General features: G+C 38.9%; 1 protein-coding gene across 1 annotated transcript; it reads left to right on the forward strand.

The window, feature by feature from the left end:
• Positions 1-1,012: 1,012 nt before the first annotated feature.
• On the forward strand, positions 1,013-20,362 carry LOC128364320 (protein NLRC3-like). Its single transcript, XM_053324862.1, has 20 exons — positions 1,013-1,122; positions 1,818-2,053; positions 2,169-3,477; positions 4,081-4,563; positions 5,114-5,287; positions 6,936-7,109; positions 7,684-7,857; positions 8,938-9,111; positions 9,293-9,466; positions 9,844-9,881; positions 10,419-10,552; positions 10,903-10,949; positions 11,243-11,457; positions 12,153-12,424; positions 12,920-13,033; positions 13,126-13,267; positions 17,057-17,107; positions 17,328-17,579; positions 18,170-18,412; positions 20,205-20,362. The coding sequence occupies exons 1-20, from the start codon at positions 1,013-1,015 to the stop codon at positions 20,360-20,362; spliced, it is 4,674 nt and encodes a 1,557-aa protein (XP_053180837.1).
• The last annotated feature ends 1,467 nt before the right edge of the window (positions 20,363-21,829 follow it).

The raw sequence follows: 21,829 nt of genomic DNA on the forward strand, positions 1-21,829 counted from the left end.
TGCGCTTCTCCAGAAGTTCACTCTCAACTTTCTCGCACCGACTATTCTCAAAAAGCTGAGAAGTTTCACTTTTTGCGGCGAAGTGCAGCGAGAGAAAACCTTCAGCCAATCAATAGACATAGTATGTTTCAATCAATGTATTTCCGCCCGGAACACATTGAACAATGGAAGTCTTCATAGTCTACTGCACAACAACGCGTTACAGTTTTAGAGATGCAGAAAACAAGGCTGTCATTTTTTAACGACAAATATATTCACATTACTACTCGAAAAATGATATTTTTGCAGCCTTTTCGCCGCTATTCGGTGTGTTCGCAGCGTTAATGAATACGACCTAATTGTTCCGTTGATTAAACTGTGTCAGAAAAATCACAGTGACGTCTTAAAATGTTTCCCTTTTTCCTTTTTCTGGTTTGTGCATCCTCAAAGCACCGCTGAAAAGTTGGTTTGATATTGGATGTTGGATATAATAATAATAATAATAATAATAATAATACATTTTATTTGATGGCGCCTTTCAAGTCACCCTTTTAACACAGAATAAAAGAACAAACATTATTAAAACCAGACATCAAACTAAAAGAAAACCTAAAAACAAGTGTAGTGCACAGTGTTAAAGTGAGTATGACAGTTTGAACAGGTGTGTTTTGAGTTTGGATTTGAATGTTGTGATGGAGTCTGACTGTCTTATGTGTGGATATGCCACACTCAAAAAATCCATTTAGCGCTTTACGTCAGACCAGTTGTTATGATCAAGCACGGTCACGTGTCACAAAGCCTTAAATTGTGTAAAATGTTTTTTAGTAATAATGTATGATTATTTAAACTTTAAAATGCATCACAATTTGTGTGACATAAATTCATCACTCATTGCAAGTGCAAAATATATATATATTTTAATGTATCAATATCCAAAGTCCAGTACCAAAGCACATGGTTATAATTAGAGGTAATGTGTTTATTATAATGTGTATGTCTCCAGTATTAGGGTTTACCTCTCACACTCCTGAAGATGAGTGAACCAGAGGAAGAGAGAGGAAAGTCTCCAACATGTCTGTCTGGGAAGAGCGACCAAGATGACCCTTCAGTCTTCAGTAATGAACCTGGACCCCCAGACACAAAGTAAGAGTCTCTACTGTAAACTAACTTGAAGATGATTCAGTGAGAGAGTTTAACAGTGTAGTATGGATATGAATGAAACACAGTCGTAAGAAATGAATAACTTATTCGAAATGATCCTCCCTTCAGTTCTAATCTAGAACAGATCTCCATGTACATGTTAGCGAGAGACTCTCAATATGTGGAGTGAGTTAAAGTAAGTACTTAAAGTTATGCAACCTCATCATCATGGCAGCAGTAAACACCACAACAATTGTAATAATTTCTTTTTAAAAACTTTCCCAATTCACGATTGGCAACATGACATTTGCGGTTGGAAATGTCAAGCAAACATCGGCCTCTTGTAGCTAAGTCTAGTTTTTGCCATCTATTTAGCCATCCAGCCAGCCCACCTTCCCCCAATATTTAAATTTGTCACCTTACATTTACATCATCTGTATAATTGTCTGTTTCAGACATCGTGGGAATTCTACAGAGATCTATAGATGTCTATCGGGCTACCCTGCATGTTGAAAAATTACGCTAAAGGGGTACTCAGTGCATTAAATGCTGATGTTAAAGGGGTCCTGACCAAACATCCATATGTATGGGTTGGGAGTGGAAACAGGCTGATGGGGAAAGAACTGCATGTAACTTGTGAGTTGTCAGTTGACCTCCACTAATGTCATGTGTCATAAAGAATGTGTTCATGTCCACAGAGAGAGGAAGAGGAGGGCTGGTTCTGTAGAGGAGCAGCTGTCCTGCTGTTCTTTGTGTCAGGATGTCCTGAAGGATCCAGTCTCTACCATCTGTGGACACTGGTTCTGCAGACTGTGCATCATCTCATACTGGGACCAGTCTGCTTCATCAGGAGACTCTTCCTGTCCCCAATGTGGAAAAAGATCCAGAACAGGAACAGGACTGCAGACAGACAGTCAGACCAGCACTGTACAAAGTAAGACTGAAGATCTGTCTGCTGATGTCATCATCTCTGAAAACATGACAGGAATCTACCTCCTCTATCCTACTGACCATTAACATTTAATTCTACCTTTTTTCTTCTCTTTCAGCAGAAAGTGGTCTGCAGGAGGTTTTAGATGAACATCAGATCAGTCTGAGCAGCACATGTGAATGTGTGACTCAAGGTACTGATGAAAAAGGAAGTGAAATCCCCCTCAACAGCATCTTCACTGAGGTCTACATCACAGAGGGACAGAGTGAAGAGGTTAATACCCAACATGAGGTCAGGCAGCTTGAAATAGCTTCCAAGATGGAGACCCTTCATGACGCTCCAATCAAGTGTCAGGACATCTTTAAAGTCTTACCTGACCAACAGAAACACATCAGAGTGGTTCTGATGAACGGCGTCGCTGGTGTTGGAAAAACCTTCTCAGTGCTGAAGTTCACTCTGGACTGGGCACAGCGCTCCGAAAACCAAGATATCAGTCTGCTGATTCTGCTTTCGTTCAGGGTGCTGAACTTGATCAAAGATAAGCAGTACAGTCTGCTCATGCTGATCCATGTTTTCTATCCAACATTACAGAAGCTCACAGCAGAGATGCTCGCTGTCTGTAAAGTTCTGTTCATCTTTGACGGCCTGGATGAAAGCAGACTTTCACTGGATTTCAACAACAGTGAGGTCGTGTTTGATGTCACACAGAAGTCATCAGTCAGTATGCTGCTGACAAACCTCATCAAGGGGAAGCTGCTTCCTTCAGCTCTCATCTGGATAACTTCCCGACCTGCAGCAGCCAATCAGATCCCACCTTCATGTGTGGACAGGGTAACAGAAGTACGAGGCTTCACTGACCCCCAGAAGGAGGAGTACTTCAGGAGGAGATTCAGTGATGAAGAGCAGTCCAGCACAATCATCTCACACATCAAGACATCCAGGAGCCTCCACATCATGTGTCACATTCCAGTCTTCTGCTGGATCACTGCTACAGTTCTGGACCACATGTTGACTACAGACCAGAGAGGAGAGCTGCCCAAGACTCTGACTCACATGTACTCAAACTTCCTGCTGGTTCAGACAAAGAGGAAGAAGAACAAGTATGATGAGGGACATGAGACGAGTCCACAGGAGCTGATGGAGGCTGACAGGGAAGTTCTTCTGAAGCTGGGGAGGCTGGCGTTTGAACAGCTGGAAAAAGGAAACATCATGTTCTACCAAGAAGACCTGGAGCAGTGTGGTCTTGATGTCACAGAGGCCTCAGTGTTATCAGGAGTTTGTACAGAGATATTCAAAAGAGAGAGTGTGATCTTCCAGAAAACAGTCTACAGCTTTGTTCATCTGAGCGTTCAGGAGTTTCTGGCTGCAGTCTACATGTACCACTGTTACACCAGCAGGAACACAGAGGTAGTGAAGGACTTCCTGGAAGATGTGGAAGATGATGATGATGATTATGATGATGATGATTATGATGATTATGATGATGATGACCACAATGATCATGATAATGATGATAAGGATGATGAAGAAAATGATAAAAAGGATGAAGAAGATGAAGATAAAAAGGATGAAGAAGATGAGGATAAAAAGGATGATGAAGATAGGCATGATAAGGATGATGAAGATAAGGATGATGAAGATAGGGATGATAAGGAGGGTGAAGATAAGGATGATGAACATAAGGATAAAAAGGATGATGAAGATAAGGATGATTATGATGGTCCTGATGAAGACTATTTTAATTTTATGGATTCTGATTCTGATAACGAGAGTGATTATGAAGATGATGAGGATGATTATGATGGTCCTGATGAAGACTATTTTAATTTTATGGATTCTGATTCTGATAACGAGAGTGATTATGAAGATAATGAGGATGATTATGATGGTCCTGATGAAGACTATTTTAATTTTATGGATTCTGATTCTGATGACGAGAGTGATTATGAAGATGATGAGGATGATTATGATCATGATATTGATAATGATGACAATGATGAGGATGATCATGATGGCAATGATGATGACAGAGATGATTACCATTTCCCATCTCTGGATGACTTCCTGAAGGGAGCCATGAAGAAATCTCTCAGAAGTGAAAATGGCCACCTGGATCTGTTTGTCCGCTTCCTTCATGGCCTCTCTCTGGAGTCCAACCAGAGTCTCTTAGGAGGCCTGCTGGGTCAGACAGACAACAGTCCAGAAACCATCCAGAGAGTCATCAACAACCTGAAGGAGATGAACAGTGAGCGTATCTCTCCTGACAGAAGCATCAACATCTTCCACTGTCTGATGGAGATGAACGACCGCTCAGTACATCAGGAGATCCAAGAGTTCCTGAAGTCAGGGACCAGATCAGAGAAGAAACTCTCTGACATCCATTGCTCAGCTCTGGCCTACATTCTGCAGATGTCAGAGGAGGTTCTGGATGAGCTGGACCTGGAGAAGTACAACACAACAGAGGAGGGACGACGGAGACTGATCCCAGCTGTGAGGAACTGCAGAAAGGCTCAGTAAGTCCAGATGTGATTAATAAGTCCATGCAGATTAATACCTTTATTATTAAAATATAAACAATATTATGCTTAAAAAGTTATTTGCTTATTTATTGCAAAAATAATGTTTCAGTTATATTCAGTCTAAGATGTTCTTGAACAGTTTGAAGGGATGTGAATGGAAATAATGCTGTTTTATAATAACATATTGATTGCACTTTACTTTTGAATTTATATTATTTGCATCACAAGTGACCAGACTCTATAGGGAATGTAGAGAGCAAGGACAGGAGTCAATACAAGTCTCTCTCTTAAGATATGTATGTAGCCACAACCAGAAGTGGTATGCATGACAAGCCTAGTTGTAAAATACCAAATTGGACTTAGAAAGACCACCCATATAGGTAGGTAGTTGTCATTTTTAAGTAGGGTTCAGTTATCAGTGTCTGAAGGCTGTATTTGGGGCGGGATAGTTATACTGATGGGGGTTTGTGATAAGATACATGATGTTAATATTAAACTTCCCTCTTCCATGATAACTTATGTTGTAATATATGTGTTATTACAGACTTTCTGGCTGTGGACTCTCAGCGACTCACTGTGAAGTTCTGGCCTCAGCTGTGAAATCCATCCCCTCTCATTTGAGAGAGCTGGACCTGAGCTACAACAAACTGCAGGATTCAGGGGTGAAGCTACTGTCTGCGGGACTGGAGAGTGCAAACTGTAAACTGAAGACTCTGAGGTTGGTTCATTGTTTTGGGAATTTTTGAATATGAAATTTCAAATATCAATGAATTATTTAAGGAGTGAAGTTAGTACATCTTTTTTGATATGTTGTCATCTATGTTAATGAGATCTCTTTTTTACAGTTTGGCATTTTTAGCCTACACCCAGTTGGGTTCAATGTGTTTGGAGTTTCCATTTTTTAAACTTTTATATTCTAAACCTTCTTCAGCTCTGAACAGATAATGAAACAAACTTTTTCAAGCAGGAACTTTGTACTCTAAAATGACATGACCTATTCTTCTTGCAGACTCAGTTTCTGCAGTTTGTCAAAGATCAGCTGTGCTTCTCTGGCCTCAGCTCTGGAGGCCAACCCCTCCCATCTGAGAGATCTGGATCTGAGCTACAACTTTGAGCTGCAGGATGCAGGAGTGAAGCTGTTATGTGATTTTTTGGAGATTTCAGACTGTCGACTGAAGACTTTAGGGTTAGTTCACTAACTTTTGTTGATCATAATGTTTAACAATTGAATCTAATTTATGTCCATACATAACTTAGAACCCTGAAGTTAAATTAATGACTTTGTTCCATATTTATTTTTTATTGCACTCCATTCTGATTACAAAAGAGTAGTATTAGGTCTCCCACAGTTAGTTCTTTCAGAAATAGTCATCTTCATCATCATGGCAAGCATGATTGGCTAGAAAGATGTCACATGAGAAGAGATGTGTAAACATAGACATGGGATCCTTATTTTCCTATCCTGATAGTGTGAGGAAATTAATGAAAATTAGATTTGGATATTTGTTCAATTCAGTTTGCATTGTAAGGAAAAGGTCTGCTCTGTCAGTCCTCCTTTCACTGTGCTGTCGGTCTGCTCCGACAAACTCACACCAAAACCACAAACCTGCCAGAAAGCAGCATTTTCACTCACTGATACAGTTCAAATCAATGAGCCATGCTTGTAGAATATAGTCGGGTTTAATGGAGAAATCTCATAACTGACCTACTGCATGTATTCAAGGGTTTATAGAAACCATGTCACTACAGTAAATGTAAACACACTGAGGATGTAGTACTTTTGAACTATGTAAACAACTTTACTTCAGTAAACAACAAATATCTGATTGTATTATTAATGTTTTTTAATCTCCATGATTTATTCTTTATTCAGATTAAGTCGTTGCGGTTTGTCAGAGATCAGCTGTGCTTATCTGGCGCTTGCTCTGAAGTCGAACCCCTCCCATCTGAGGAAGCTGGATCTGAGTCGCAACGACCTACTGGATTCAGGAGTGGAGCTGTTGCGTGATTTTCTGGAGAGTCCAGACTGTAGATTGAAGATGCTGCGGTTAGACACAATTTTTTACTTGCTGAGGTTGTGCTGAGATTAATACAACTGTGGTAACACTAATTTGGTCCACACTGAGTAACTCAATGGTAAAGTGTATTTTCTTTTTGCAGTGGTTTAGTCCATTGACTGTGAAAAGTCTTAGATTTAATAATTCACTCTGAACCTCTCACATTCAGACTCTTAAACTTAGATGTTTTTCTATTTTCTCAACGTATACGTTCTAAACATTCCTCAGGTTTGAACAGATTATGAAACACTGAATGATTTCAAGCAGGAACATTGTTTTCTAAAGTGACTTGGTTTATTCTTTATTCAGATTGTGGCACTGCAGTTTGTCAGAGAACAGCTGTGCTTCTCTGGCCTCAGCTCTGAAGGTCAACCCCTCCCATCTGAGGGAGCTGGATCTGAGTGACAACATCCTGCAGGATTCAGGGGTGAAGCTGCTGTGTGATCCTCTGCAGAATCCAGACTGTAGACTGAAGACTCTCAGGTCAGTTCACTGACTGTCTGGTACCAATATTATTATATCTTATTTAACAACAATGAACCCAATTTATGTACATTCATAATGTACAGCTGCATGAGTCAAACATCTGAACTCTGAACTAAACCAGGGTCAGGTCACTCTTGATTGCAGGTGAGCCTGTGGCTAATATTAGCACACCTGCTAAGAACACAGACATGTAAATAAGACTACATTTGTCCTCCTACGGAGGAGTCTGTCAGCTGAACACAGAGAGCAGAGACTACATTGGTATCAACCCTCCCAATATGACTGCTGAAATCTGTGGCCACAGAGGTTGTTTTTGCACATTCTCTGCATGTGTGTTATTGAGAATGGGCATTCCATGAAGACCCTTCCTACTCTGCCTTTGATTGACTAGTATTCATTACTGTCATTGGTTAAGTTGGTAAGGTTTAGGCATAAAGAGCGGGAAAATAACAATGACAGAGAAAAATTCACTGATGAGGATATAGTAATGTTGAACTTCACGTTCAAAACCTGAACACATTTGATTGGATTAGAAATTGTTTTTTTATCTACATTTTTAAATTTTATACAGATTGAGTCGCTGCTGGCTGTCAGAGAACAGCTGTGCATGTCTGGCCTCAACTCTGAAGGTCAACCCCTCCCATCTGAGAGAGCTGCAGCTGAGTGACAACAACCTGCAGGATTCAGGAGTGAAACTTCTGTGTGTTTTTCTCGAGTGTCCATACTGTGGACTGGAGTCTCTGGGGTAAGACACCATATTTTACTTTTGTGCTGAGAGTAATATGATGAGAAACTGTGGTGATACTAGACTGCAGATATATCTCTACGCTGAGTATTTTAATGGTAAAGTGTATTTCCTTCTTTGGTGGTGTAGACCATTGATAGTGTTAGAACAATGGTGAGCTGCACATCTAAAACCTTCATATAATTCGCTCTGAATCCATTAAACTCTTGATTTTTACATTCAATTCATTCTTCAAATAAAACAACAACACTCAGATTAACAGTAACACGCACAATATCCAGTATTTTTGAAGCAATACAATGTTTATACTGACTGAAATAAAACGTTTTTTTTGGCCTACTATCGTCTATTGATATTTTGCGTTTTAGCCACTATGTCAAATTGGCTTCAAAGCTTGGCTCTGTTCCTGAAGACTTGGTTTTGAAGCCTTGAATTTGTATTTTGACCATCGCCATCTTGGATTTTTGTAGCCAGAAGTGACCATATTTGGATGAGGGTGGACCTGTAAGCCAATTGATTAATTAAATCTAATGGAGAAACTGAACATCCAACTGCACAGAGGGTCTTTTAGAACAACCAAATACTGAACTTTTTTTAGGCAACCCAAATGTTACAAATCATTTTGAACTGAAATAGAATAGAATTTCATAAAATTGGACTTCTTTTTGGATCTAGTATGGCAGCCTCCTGCTGATCATTTCAGAGAATGCAAGTTTAAGTCATGTCTACATTGGCTTCACATTTCAGACCTGGAGCTACCCACTTTATTCATTATCTTTGTAAACATTTGGATGCTGAATAAACCCTGAAATAAATGTCAGTGTCTTTACTTGTGTTTGGCAGCATAATTTGAGTTTATATAGATGGAATCACTGGTGGAGTTGCAGAGTTTAACAGGTGAAGTCACCACATCTTTATTGAAGAAAGCAGCATGTTGTCATTAATATTGATGAAAGCTCTTTTGGATTTGACAGTAACTTACATCGTGGTCAAGATCATTCAGTTCTGAACTGATTATGGAACATTGAATGATTTCAGAAACTTTGTCTTGTAAAATGATAAAATGTATTATTTTTTCAGATTGAGTTTCTGCCGTTTGTCAGAGATGGGCTGTGCTTATCTGACCTCAGCTCTGAAGTCCAACCCCTCCAATCTGAAAGAGCTGGATCTGAGTGACAACAACCTGCAGGATTCAGGAGTGACGCTGCTGTGTGATCTTCTACAGAGTCCAGACTTTGGACTGGGGACTCTGGGGTCAGTTCACCTGCAGAAGACGAAATATTTTTTAGGTTTATGTAAAGTTTACCTGCAGAAGACGAAATATTTTTTAGGTTTATGAAAAATGTTTGTTTACTGAAATTGATCGTTTAGGAGACACACCCACCCTTAACCTCAAAAATATCTAATATATCTATGTTATTTATTTTCTATTCAGACTGAGTTCCTGCAGTTTGTCAGAGGTCAGCTGTGCCTCCCTGGTCTCAGCTCTGAAGCTCAACCCCTCCCATCTGAGGAAGCTGGATCTGAGTAACAACAGGCTACAGGATTCAGGAGTGAAAGTGCTCTGGGATTTTCTGGAGAGTCCAGATTGCAGACTTGAGACTGTGAGGTCAGTAGTGAGCTGAAATCAGTCCAGTGCTATTATAAATTAGCATTGATTACTCTCGATTACCACCCCAAAATCCTTCTCATGGCTGAAGGGTTTATCAAAGCTTGATTGAAAGATTGAAATAAGACTTAATGTTCATGTGTATTTATTAAGAGGGGAGTATTTCTCCTGCTGAGTCCCCCTCAAACAGCAGTTAGGAGTGTTAATATTCATATTGCTGAGCTATGTTAGTGCTTTGAGATATACCACAAGTCCAGATAACTCCTCACATCATGTGAATAGGTGCTTGGTAGTTGTGTGGAAGTTATTCTTTATGAATATGAATCCTCTTCATAAGACAGTCTAGATAACTGCTGTGTTTGTATTTATTTCTACAGGGTTGAGAAAAGACAGACACCTGACAGAGATGAAGAATGTGAGTGTTGGCACTGTGACCAGTTCAAGGGGCAATTGTGACATTTAGTTGAAAGTGTGTCTGCAAATCCCTGTGAAGCCTGTTTCTGACAAAGCTCTGCCTTGCATTTTTTATTTCATTTTGATTCACCCACTTATCACTTGTCAATCACAACATAGCCACACCATAAGGCATACACTCCTTTATGTTACTCAAAATGAGACTATGCAGTACAAAATGAACATTATGCTGTATTGAGGACTTGAAAGAGATTTGAAACCAGACATTGAGACCAAAAACCCATTAGTAATAGTAAATCAAGTGAGAAATAGGATCATTTTCACTTAGACTTTCATACAATTGGACTTCTTTTTGGAGCCAGTGGAGTTGCCCCCAAATGGCCATTAGAGAGAGTGCATGTCACCCAAAACAATTGATACTATGTTATCCAATTTAATTTTAGTTTTGGAGTAAATCTCTTGTTTAAACTTGGTCTTCACTGAGAAATGACAACATTTCTTTGCTATCTCCACACTGATGGTTCTAATCTCCAACCAGGTCCATCCACATCCAAAACAACCCTCGAGGTGTTTGAAGACAACGAAGAGCAGCTGTATCCTGGTGATCCAGAGAGGTTGCAGCAGCAGCAGCTCACATGCAGTGAGAATCTGACTGGGACAAGTTACTGGCAGGTAGAGTCAATGCAATGTCCATTTTACATGGTAACATGTTTATTAATTGTTATTAATCACACTCAGATCCCTCCATAGATTAATTCTCACCTCTCATCCTCTCCTCCGACCTTCTCCATCAGAAACTACTTCTTATTAATTTCTACTTCATCATCTGTGAAACCAGTAGCTGCTTTTCAACTTAGTCCTGTACAATTAAAGAGTATCTGATCATTTAGTTATGTGGACTAGTGATAATCAAGCGATGAAATAAAGAGTAAAGCGTGGAGGTGGAGTAAACTGATGCAGCTGTATAAATGTGAGAGCGTTGTTGTCAGTTTCTGTAACAAATGTCACTTTTTACATTTTAGGACTTCACACCCGAACTGCTGACAGAGTCTGCAAACATTTCATACAGGTAAGCGAAAGATGCAAAATATTTCAACCTTCACCCGCATCAACTCCTCTCACTGACGACACTTGATCTACTTTCAGATAGTTCCACTCTGTTTAACTCATTTTATCGCTCAGCAGCAGCTGCTGCTTTTCTCACATCTTGCCCAGCAGTTCAGTTTGGTCTCCAGCTTTTTAAGCACTGCAGCAGCCACAGCATATTTTCTTCAGCAAATTCATTCTTCAGTTTTTATTGAGTCGAACCAGTTGGATGAACTTGTGTTTATGTTGTGTGATCATCTCCTTTGTGTCCTACAGGTTCAAGTGTCCTGGTTCAGGTGTGTTCCACTGTACTTTGACTGGACTGATGTTTGGTATGGATCAGGAGGCGGAGCTGCTGTACAGGACTGTCCAGTGGGATGAGAGCCTCCTACAACCAGCTGTTATGATGGCTGCTGGGCCGCTGTTCAACATACAGAGTCCTGATGGTACTGTGAATCAGCTGCACCTGCCACATTGTGAAACCATGGATGGTAAGCTAGTTACAAACACACTGATTAATCTATTCTTTCAGGCAGTGGAGCTAAACATTGTGGCAGAAAGGGGATAATGAGAAAACAACAGTATAGCCCTTTAACTCCAAGAAGGAAAAAAGGGGAACAAGGATAGAAAACGAAATTAGTGAGACACACCTGTGAGACAAGGGAAGGGAAAAACTAACAAAGGCAATGGACGAGAGCAGAGATGAGTGAGAGTGAAATGGAGATTACCAAACAAAAAAAAAAACTTAATCCAGTCTCTGGACAGCCCACCTAACTTCTTAAAGGAAAACAATGTGCTGATCCATGGAGCGGGTTTGGAAGGAAAGTTTCCCTGCCTGGGTTGAACGTCAAGAAAGAGAAGCTAAGTGCTAAGTCTTCCTGCCTACTATGCTACAGGCTTCTTCTACTCTCTCCATCTACTCTCTTTAACACTCCAGCCCCTTTCCCTGTTCCTTGCCTCTTTGGACAGAATTTATCCCCTCTAAACCCCTTTCCTTCCTACACACCCATCCCCCCTCACAGAAGACCCACCTGACCAAAAGCAGGCACATACCTCACCCACCAACACTAACATTTGTGTGGCTAAATTGCCCAACCTAGGAAACCATTTAATTCTTTACTAACTGGACTGAGCATTAACATTATAATGACGCTGATGTTAGTAAAATAAATCTGTGTTTTTACAGCTCCACTCTCTGAAGGCGTGCTGTCTGTTGTCCACATCACTGACGATGGAATGAGCATCCTGGAGCCGCTGGAAATTACAGACACTCATGTGGTTGTGAATGTCTCTCACTTCTCCGTCTTTGGCCTGGTCTGGACTCGTATTAAGAGGCTTCTGAACATCCCAATGCCAATCAGTGGCCAAGTTCTGCTGTTCCTCCGAGCACCAAACCCCAAAACAAAGAGACAGTATCTTGATGTGTTTCTCCTGCCGAGGAACATCCCTCTGCAAGAGGTAAAACTTTGTTATATTCCATCTTCACTTTTTACCTATTGTGGACCTTTGTATGTATCAAATTTATTTATCTCTTGTATGTCTGTTTTTTAATATGGACCTTCACTGTGTCCTGAATAAAATTTTATTTATTGATTGAACTGAATATAGATTCAAAATTGAATTGCAACAAAATATATCCATGCCATCCAGCCCTCAAGACACAGTTTCTAACTATCTGGCATGTGGCTGGTTCTTCTTCTTGTTCTTCTTCTTTATTGATCCAGGTAAACATCTCATTGGGATTAAAATATCCCTTTTTAAGAGTGGCCTGGCTAGGAGAGCAGCATAAACCTTGTGCAATAAATACAAACAACATAATACAACTTTCACACACTACAGACAAGAGAACACAATATCCAGTCATTGCCTACAGGCCTACAAATGCATGCTCAGATAAAGTTGGGTTCTACTGAGGATAAACCTTCAAGTAAAAATGTTCTGGTGTCTCTTCAGGTGAGTGCACAGCAGAGAAAGGCTGACTACATCAAGGCTCCTCCCAAATGCACATTCATCAAGGATCAAAGTTACAACCTTCTCTGTCCTGAGGCCTTTAAAATACAGCCAAAAGTGAGTATTTCAAACAGATTGTAATACCTGATAAAAGTCTTTAGCACAATCCATGAGTCTGCTGTCATTACCGTTTGTTCACTTTTTTCCAGAAAGCAGATTTTGACCTGGAGTTTGGACCGAACTACTATCCAACATTTGAGATCCGCCTGCCTATGGACAGAGACGAAGTGACTTTGAAGATCCAGGACCAAACCAGTGCAGGGGTCTGGGAGCATGAAGTGGATCTGACTGGTAAATGCTTCATCCTCCATGCAATAACTCTCCACCTAACAGTAGAATAGAGTACTTATTGATGGAACCATGTTACCGTTATTCTTCTTCTGCTTCATATCATTGTTTAGTCCACTTTTGTCTTAACCAGGTTTGAGGGATTTTATTAGTCAATGTTTTTAAATTTATAAGAAATGTTTATAAAACTGGTCTAATTGGTCTAATTACATTGTATGAATCAGTGCTTACTGGTGCTGGTACTTACAAGTGGATAAAGTGGAAGATAAAAATACTATGTGGAACAAGAGAGTAACAACTGGCCATTTTCGATGTCGATGTCTCCCTGGTTAATGCAGTTGGTACAGTTTGGGGCAAATAAACACAAACAGTCAAGTGTTCAAATGGGAGCAAATTGTACTTTATGTCTCCTCTGAAAGCAGTTAGAGGTTGGCATTGAAACATGACTACAAGTTATTGAGATAAACTCTTCCTCTTGTGCTTCAGATTCTGCTGTAAGAAGAAAAAATCTTGAAAGGACTCAGAGTCTCTCATCAAGGGAGAGATTGCTCTCAGTTCGGACAAAATTTGTTAAAGGAGTGTCTGATCCTACTCTAAACGAGCTGCTGGATGAGCTTTTGCAACAAAGGGTTATCACACAAGAAGAAATGGACTCAGCCAAAACAAAATCCAAGGCTGACAAAGCTCGAGCTGTGATTGACATGGTGAGAAACAAAGGAATAAAAGCCAGCTCATATTTGATTGCTGACTTGCGCAAGTTGGATCCACACTTGTCCAAAACCCTGAAACTGACCTGAAGCAGGAATTAGAGACAGAATATGGGTTTCCAAGGCAACAATGTTCTCCTTAAAGTGTTGTTGTTACGTTACAGGTCTCACATTAGTACTGAAAGGACATGGATATATAAAATGGGAGGAGAAAGGCCCACAATCCTTAGTAACTCAAAGAAATGTCTTCAGAGTCATTTGATGTAAATAATCTTTAGAATGTGATGGATGCTGAGCTCGACAGGGTGAAGCTAAAGGACCACTGGATTGTTTCACATCCTGTAAGCTGTCCCAAAGCTCAGTTGCTGTTGGATACATGAAAATACTGAGATGGTAGCAGGCCAATACAGTTCTGCCCAAGGTTCTACGCATTTAGAGAGCCCTCTTTGCACTAAAGATCTGTCTTCCACTAGTTTCACTGACAAAGGCCACAAACAGAAACATGTTGGTCTCAAAATAAAGCTGTTCTTTATAAGAACTACTGTAAACTATGCTGGTGTCTCAACCAATCACTATCCTGTTCAGATTGTCCAGAAACTCAGAGCATACCTGGACATTGTGAAGGCACTGAAAAGGAAGGACATTCAACACCACAGGACTGTAAATAGAAACACACCAATTAGGGCATTTTCTTTCAACCTTGCCAGGATGCCAATGAACTCAAAGATATTATTATATTTTATATTGAGCTAAAACTGTGAAAATGTTCCTGGCAATCAAAAGAGCTGAAAAGCTGTCTCTGTACTGTATTTATCCCAAAATCCCCTCATCCCAAAGTGCATTCATTAATCTTAACTCTGCAAAGTGATTGATGAGCCTTAAGTCACATGAACTGTTTTTATTGTGTAATTTTATTGTGTAGTTTGTTATACTGACTGCTTCACTGTATCTTTCTTGAAATAATTATAGATAGTGCATCATTTTTCCACCCTGGTGGACAGGAAAGACAAAGATATATTCTATGTAAAGTTGTTGCTCATTATATCTACCTCTTTTTATGTATATTTTTGCTTTCTATTGTACAGTAAACCGATATATATTTCTAATCTCTGAAAACAAAATCATCTTCTCTGTTGAGCATCTGATATTTGAAACAGGGAAAAAGGCAGCAGGAATGGTTTCTTCTTTATCTTTGATTTATGTACAGCTCTATTTTTTTAATATAACATGTAAGTAAAGATATAGATGATGTATCTATTTTTACAGTAGTGTACCAGGAGTGAGCATCTTGCCAGCCCTTATTTTTCACTGACGCACATACAGCATATGAACAAACAATATTAATCATATCAGCAATAAAAAGAAAAATATTTTATAAAAAATGAATAATTTAAACAAATAAAGTTGAAATAAAACATCACATGCTTTTCACTGTTTCTGCTTTTAAACACATGTAATTGAGAAGCCAAAACCCCTTAAAACCTCCTCTACTTGTAAACCAGTGTCAATGTGGGATTGTACCAGTAGAGAGCGCTGTTGAGTCTCATTTACATTCATGTATTATTAATGCGTTCACTAAATTAAACTTCTTCCACAGAGTTCCCTGTTATCCCTCCAACCCCAACCAGTCAAGGCAGCTATAATTAAGGTTTGGTTAGATATAGGTTAAGATCAGGTTTGGATTAGAGTTACTACTTAGTTAAGTTAAGGAGACACTTGTTGGTCAAGAGAAAATGAAGCACACACACTGAACCAATGGTTCCATAAAGTCAATTTATTAAGTACAGTATGATAACGATGTTTCGACATTTTCAACAGGTATACATTCAACATGTGACGAGAAGCTCCACATACAGATTTCACCTGATTCATGATGCAACACTAATTAATCAAATCAACCATTTTAATAATCAAATAATCATTCCTGAAGGAGAAAATGCTTCCAGCTTCTCAAATGTGAATGATACATACCTAGTTAGATTCCTTGTGTGTTTTACTTTTTAGTTAATGTTAGCTAAGACTTCAGATTGTGTGTTTTGTTTTGTCATTGTTGTTTAGACATACATGCTGTCTGTTTAATGTTGAATGAATGAGTTTTGCCAAGAACTCCAAAACCCTTCAGTGTTAACTAGTTATTTATGTGGTCATTTGGTTATAGTTATTAAGTTAATTAATAATAGCCAGAGTTCCATATTGATAGCTCAGTATATTTAATGAGACTGGACCAATTGCTTATATTTCCCTGTTATCCAGGGTGGTGCAGTAATTCTTATTAATTTTTTTTATAGGCTGAATAATAATAATCACTGTGTTGAGTAAATTGAACTAAATGTGTAAAATCCATGGAGACGCTTTAAAATATATAATAAAAGACATAAATAAAAATAAACAGAATGAATACTTTACTAAATTTTTGGTCCCTCGGGTTTGCTAGATGTTAAAACTTTCAGCGCGCCTCTGTCTGCTTCTGCAGCCTCTACGCTAGAAACTAACTGCGCAGGAAGAGGAAGATCTACACCTGGACCTATTTGACCTACATTAAATATTGCTTCTGTTCAGTCGGCTGCTCAGACGGTCAGCAGCAAGACAGCATGGAGGTCACAGCACTCTGCAGTAGACTGTGTGAGTACTACACCATTTATTAGCACTTAAATGAAAGTGAAAAGTACTTTAAAATGAAAGAAATCTGATCAAGGTACTTTATCAGACATGACTTTAATGTTTGACACATTCGCTTCTTGCTCTGTTGAACAATAAAGAAAGGTGCAGAACTACACAATTGATCAAATATGTTATATGATAAAAATGTTATGTTTTTTATGCGTTTGAAGCTGCCCTATTAATGTAAAACCATAAATGGATTGATCCATAATGAAGAGAGATTGACATTTGTAATAGCATTGTATGTATTTACCATTATAACTGTTAATACTTCATCAAATAGCATCATGTGTTGTTTGTGACGGTGCCCATTTATTTATTTTCAAAGGTTCAGTCATGACAGGCCTCGGTGTCTTTGGTGATACATTGATTTTACACAAAATAAAGACATTTATGTCTGATACACAGCTCTTTGTCTCTCCAGTGCTGCTGCTGCTGCTCACCGCTCGAATTCAGAGTAGTTCTCAGGAAGATGGTAAGCTGAGTTTCATAACAAACTGCATAAGTAAGAATACAATTCAATCCAAGTATGTTATACATGAATGTTTCCAAGTTAAGGTTTCAAATGTGACACATACCGAGGTTAACAGCTTCACTTCTACACCAAACTCCAAGTTTCAGTGGTTTTCTCAAAGTTGATGCTGTATTTGGGAAAAGATCTCTTTATATTTATATATATTTTTTCTCTGTCACAGATACTGTTTTTCCTCGTGTTGATCCAAACCGACTGCAGTTCTTTGAATATGAATCCATCTCCTTAACATGTACGGAGTTTCATGGCCCAACTGAATGGAGAGTGATGACGAAGACTCCCTCAATTGCTTCTCGATGGGAGACATCAGCAACTTCCTTGAACATTGAACATGCCTTTGAGTTACACAGCGGAGAGTACTGGTGTGAAACTGAAAGAGGAGAGAGAAGCAGTGCTCTCAATATCAATGTCACTGGTATGTTTGATGTGATATTCTTCAAAATGAAAGTTACAGAATAATCTAGCAGATGGGCGTTGAGTTAAGATATCTTGTTGAACTTCTTGCGCTTTGTCGAACAGTGCAAATCAGCTGGAACGTAATTATACCTCATGAACTATACTTGATGTCGTAAATGCCTCTCGTCTTGTTTTGGTGCCTTAGTTGCTCAATCTTTTGGGCATGAAAACAGTTTGAAGGAATTAGTTACTTTTTATCCAGCAAAGATACAGAAGTTCACTGTAATCAGTCGTGGTATTGATGATTAACCTTTGTGTCATCCTCCTGGGTCAAATTGACCCAGTCTGTTTTGACTTCCATCCTTCCTTCCTTCCTTCCTTCTCTCTTTCTTTCCTTCCTCTCTCTTTCCTTCCTTCCCTCCCTCTTTCCTTCCTTCTTCCTTCGTTCCACCCTTCCCTCTTCGCCTCTTTCTTTCTTTCTTTCCTTCCTTCCTTCCTTCCTTCTTCCTCCCTTCCTTCCTTGACTTGAGGACAGGAGCGTTAATAACCTATTTTTAATCAAATATGACAACAGGATTCTAAATGTGTTTTTTTGTCTTTGTTTGTCAGCTGGCAAAGTGATCCTGGACATTCCTGCTCTCCCTGTGATCGAACGACAAGCCGTCACTCTGCATTGTAGAAAAAGGGATCCTACTTCCATGTTCCCTGCTAATTTCTATAAAAATGGGTTCTTCATTAAGATGGATTACACAGGCAGGATGAACATTACCGTAACCAAGTGTGATGAAGGATTTTACAAATGTGAAATGCCTGGAGTTGGGGAATCACCAGAGAGCCGGCTGGCTGTCAGAGGTGAGACCATAGAATATCTACCAAGTATCAAGAACTTTTTCAACCAGGAAAAGAAAAATCAAGTACATAGAGATGCCACAGTGATGTTACAACATATACTATTAATGTAATTAGGCTTGTTGTTGTTGCTTTGCTGTATTTCTTACATTAATACTTCTCTATCTGTTTCTTACCTCTTGACTAGTCTTGACTAAAGCCGTTTTCAGACTCTGGTATGGTTCAGTGTCTCATACCCATATTTCTAAACGAACCAAAATATGTAATGACTTCTCCTCATAGGTCACTTTGGTATTTATCTTCTTCGTTTTCCTCTCTTATTAACAACCTGCACAGACAAAAAAAAGTCACTGGACAAAGTCTAGATCTGCTGCAAGCCACATTTCAGACAGAATATATAGAAGTATATAATAGTATAATAGGGATGTCAGCGTTAACATGTTAATCGCGATGTGATTAAGGGCCGAGCATTACCTGTTTGTTTTTCACTCACTGTCACAGATCGCTGTTATAATGGAGCTGTGTAAACTGTGCTCAGTGCTCAGCATGTGTTCATATATCAGGAGTCTCACTGCTGCTGTCATATTCCTGCTCTGTCTGCTCATTGTTGGACTTTCTTTGTCGGAGGATTTTGATATGAGCAGTCAGCCAGGACGGCACGGAGCGCACACATCAACACAGAGGAAACAAGATCGGGTTTTCTATCACTTATTTGCACGTCATGTCTTCTTTTTATAAAGTCACTGAGGTTGAAACAAGTAACAAGTAACAAGCCTGTTTTGACAATGTAAGGAGTAGAAAGTCCAGATATTTGTGTTCAAACGTAGGGAGGAAAATAAAAACACTACAGAAAAATAAACACTCAAGTAAAATACAGATACCTGAAAAATCTACTGAAGTACAATAACCAAGTACAAATACTTCGTTACATCCCAACTCTGGTCATTTTTGGCGTGGCTTTTTCAAATCGCAGTATACCTTGAACACAGTTATCATCCCTCCATACCTAGTTGCACATCACTTCAGGAAGAAATATAGCCTAAATGAAATACAAAATATATGAAATTTAATATATAATTGTATCCACAATTCACTTACCCCATACCCATAATTCATTACAACTAGGTCGTTTTTGTTTCACCGCAACACACGATTGTGATTGTTGCTTTCTAACCAACAAGAGGTCAAACGAGCTATGGTTCGATTAAAACGCACTAAATACTGTTGGTGTGAAACCTAATTTATTTTACAACTGTAGCAGGTGAACTTCCTCTCTGGAGATGAATGAAATCTCTTATATTCTTTGCATCACCACCTGAGGGATTTCTGACCTTTCCACATTCTGTCTTTGACCTGACTAAAAACAGCTCATACCTTAGGAACAGTAGGACAGGAAATTTGGCGGTTTTGGTTATCGTGGCCTTTTCAAATCGAGGTATACCTTGAACACAGTTATTATATTCTTCAGAAAGAAATATAGCCTAAATGAAATATAAAATATATGAAATTAAATATATAATTGTATCCACAGTTCACTTCCTCCATACCAATAATTCATTACAACTAGGTCGTTTTTACCTATTTGTTTCAGGTTGCTTTCTCACCACCAGAACCGCAACAGACGATTGCGATTGTTGCTTTCTGACCGAAACAAGAGGTCAAACAAGCTATGGTTCGATTAAAACGCACTAAATACTGTTGGTGTGAAACCTAATTTATTTTACAACTGTAGCAGGTGAATTTCCTCTCTGGAGATGAATGAAATCTCATCTTTTGTTTCTTATATTCTTTGCAGCACATAACAAAGAAACTCTGAACTCGTCCTCAGTGGATACCTCCCATCACACCTGCCATGCTTACCTCGTTTTACGGACCGTGTTCACCATGGTGATGGTGGCTCTTCTGTTGCTGCTGGTGGGACTGCTTCACTTTGGGAAACTCAAACTTGCATAGAAATACTGGATATGAACTCACATGTAAAAATTGAGCTCAGGCTGTTAGCATGCTTTGTCTCTTTTGTTCCTGGTGAACTATCACACTTTAAATACACTTTGTGGTGGTGTTTTTTGATTATTTTTTACTTATTTTATGTATAATTTTTATCATATGTTCATTGATTGGTAGGATTGACTCATTTTTTCAGTCTTCATATAGCAGCTTGTGTTCCAGATAGTTTTATATGCACTTATGATAATGATCTTTTTAGAAGTGGCAGACCAAATAGCTGTCAGACTTGTTTCCCATGCATGTTTATTTGTACGTTGACTGTTTGAGGTTAAAGTAAAAGGCTGAAAACCTCATAGGTATCATCAGCCGCATGTGTTTATTATAAAAGAGACGTGCGTTACATGGTGATCTGTGCTTTGTTTTAGATGCTGCAGCTACTGGTGATAATTTGAGCATCATTTAGAGACACATACAGGGTAAGACAATAAAGATGTGAATAAGTCAGGTTATTTATAGTCTGTCTGCATCGACATTTATATTTAAAAGAAGAAATAAAATAATAGCAGAAGTTTAATAGCAGTTCAATACAAAAAAGAGTTTACTGTATAAACGTGACATGTTAAAAGTCAAAAGCATATCAGAGTAATATAACAAATAATAAAGAGACATATACAGGGTAAAACATGAATATAAGGTGTAAATTTGGATAAAACTGTTGTGTTGAATGGACTGTTGCAGATCATCTTTTCTTGTGTAATGAGAGCAGTGTTTGTATGATTATGTGAAAAGTGATTTAAACCCCTCAACATTATCATAGTGAAGCATTAAACAGGGTCTCTTGCCCCCCTCACCTCATTGTGATATAAATGAGCAGGTTACATTAAGACAGAGGTAAGGTCTACAGTGCACATTAATTATCTTGATGGAGAGGTGACATTAATCTTTGTAATCAGTCATTTTCAGATTATTTTTTTAAAGGAATTTATGAAGAAATGTAGATTCTGAGAAGAAGTTAATAAAAACTTGATGTGCTTACTACTTTGTTGGTGTCCATGTGGTTTAGTTTAAATTTAAAGGGTTAACATGTGAAAATAAACGTATGAATAACTTCACACATTCTTTTTTTGTGGACCCAGCATCAAATTTCTGCTTTTAATCCATTTAGAGAGAATATATTAGAGGATTATGGTAAAAATGTCTAAGTGGTGTAACCATAAAAACAATTTTCAACACGAAGCCAAAACCCTTAAAACATCCTCTGCTTGTGAACCAGTGTCAGTGTCAGGTTGTACCAGTAGATGGCGCTGTGGAGTGTAAAATGCATGAGCTGCTGGATGTGAAACAAACCGCACGATCCCAAAGTGGAGGCACACACGGATTTACAGGCTGTCATTATGGAAACAGTTCATTTATAGACTCAACTGTGGTGCAACTTTACTCTTTTTTTCTTTTTTCTGCTCCCTGACAGACTGC

The sequence above is a fragment of the Scomber japonicus genome, chromosome 9, assembly GCF_027409825.1.
Source record: "Scomber japonicus isolate fScoJap1 chromosome 9, fScoJap1.pri, whole genome shotgun sequence".
Classification (NCBI taxonomy): Eukaryota; Metazoa; Chordata; class Actinopteri; order Scombriformes; family Scombridae; genus Scomber; species Scomber japonicus.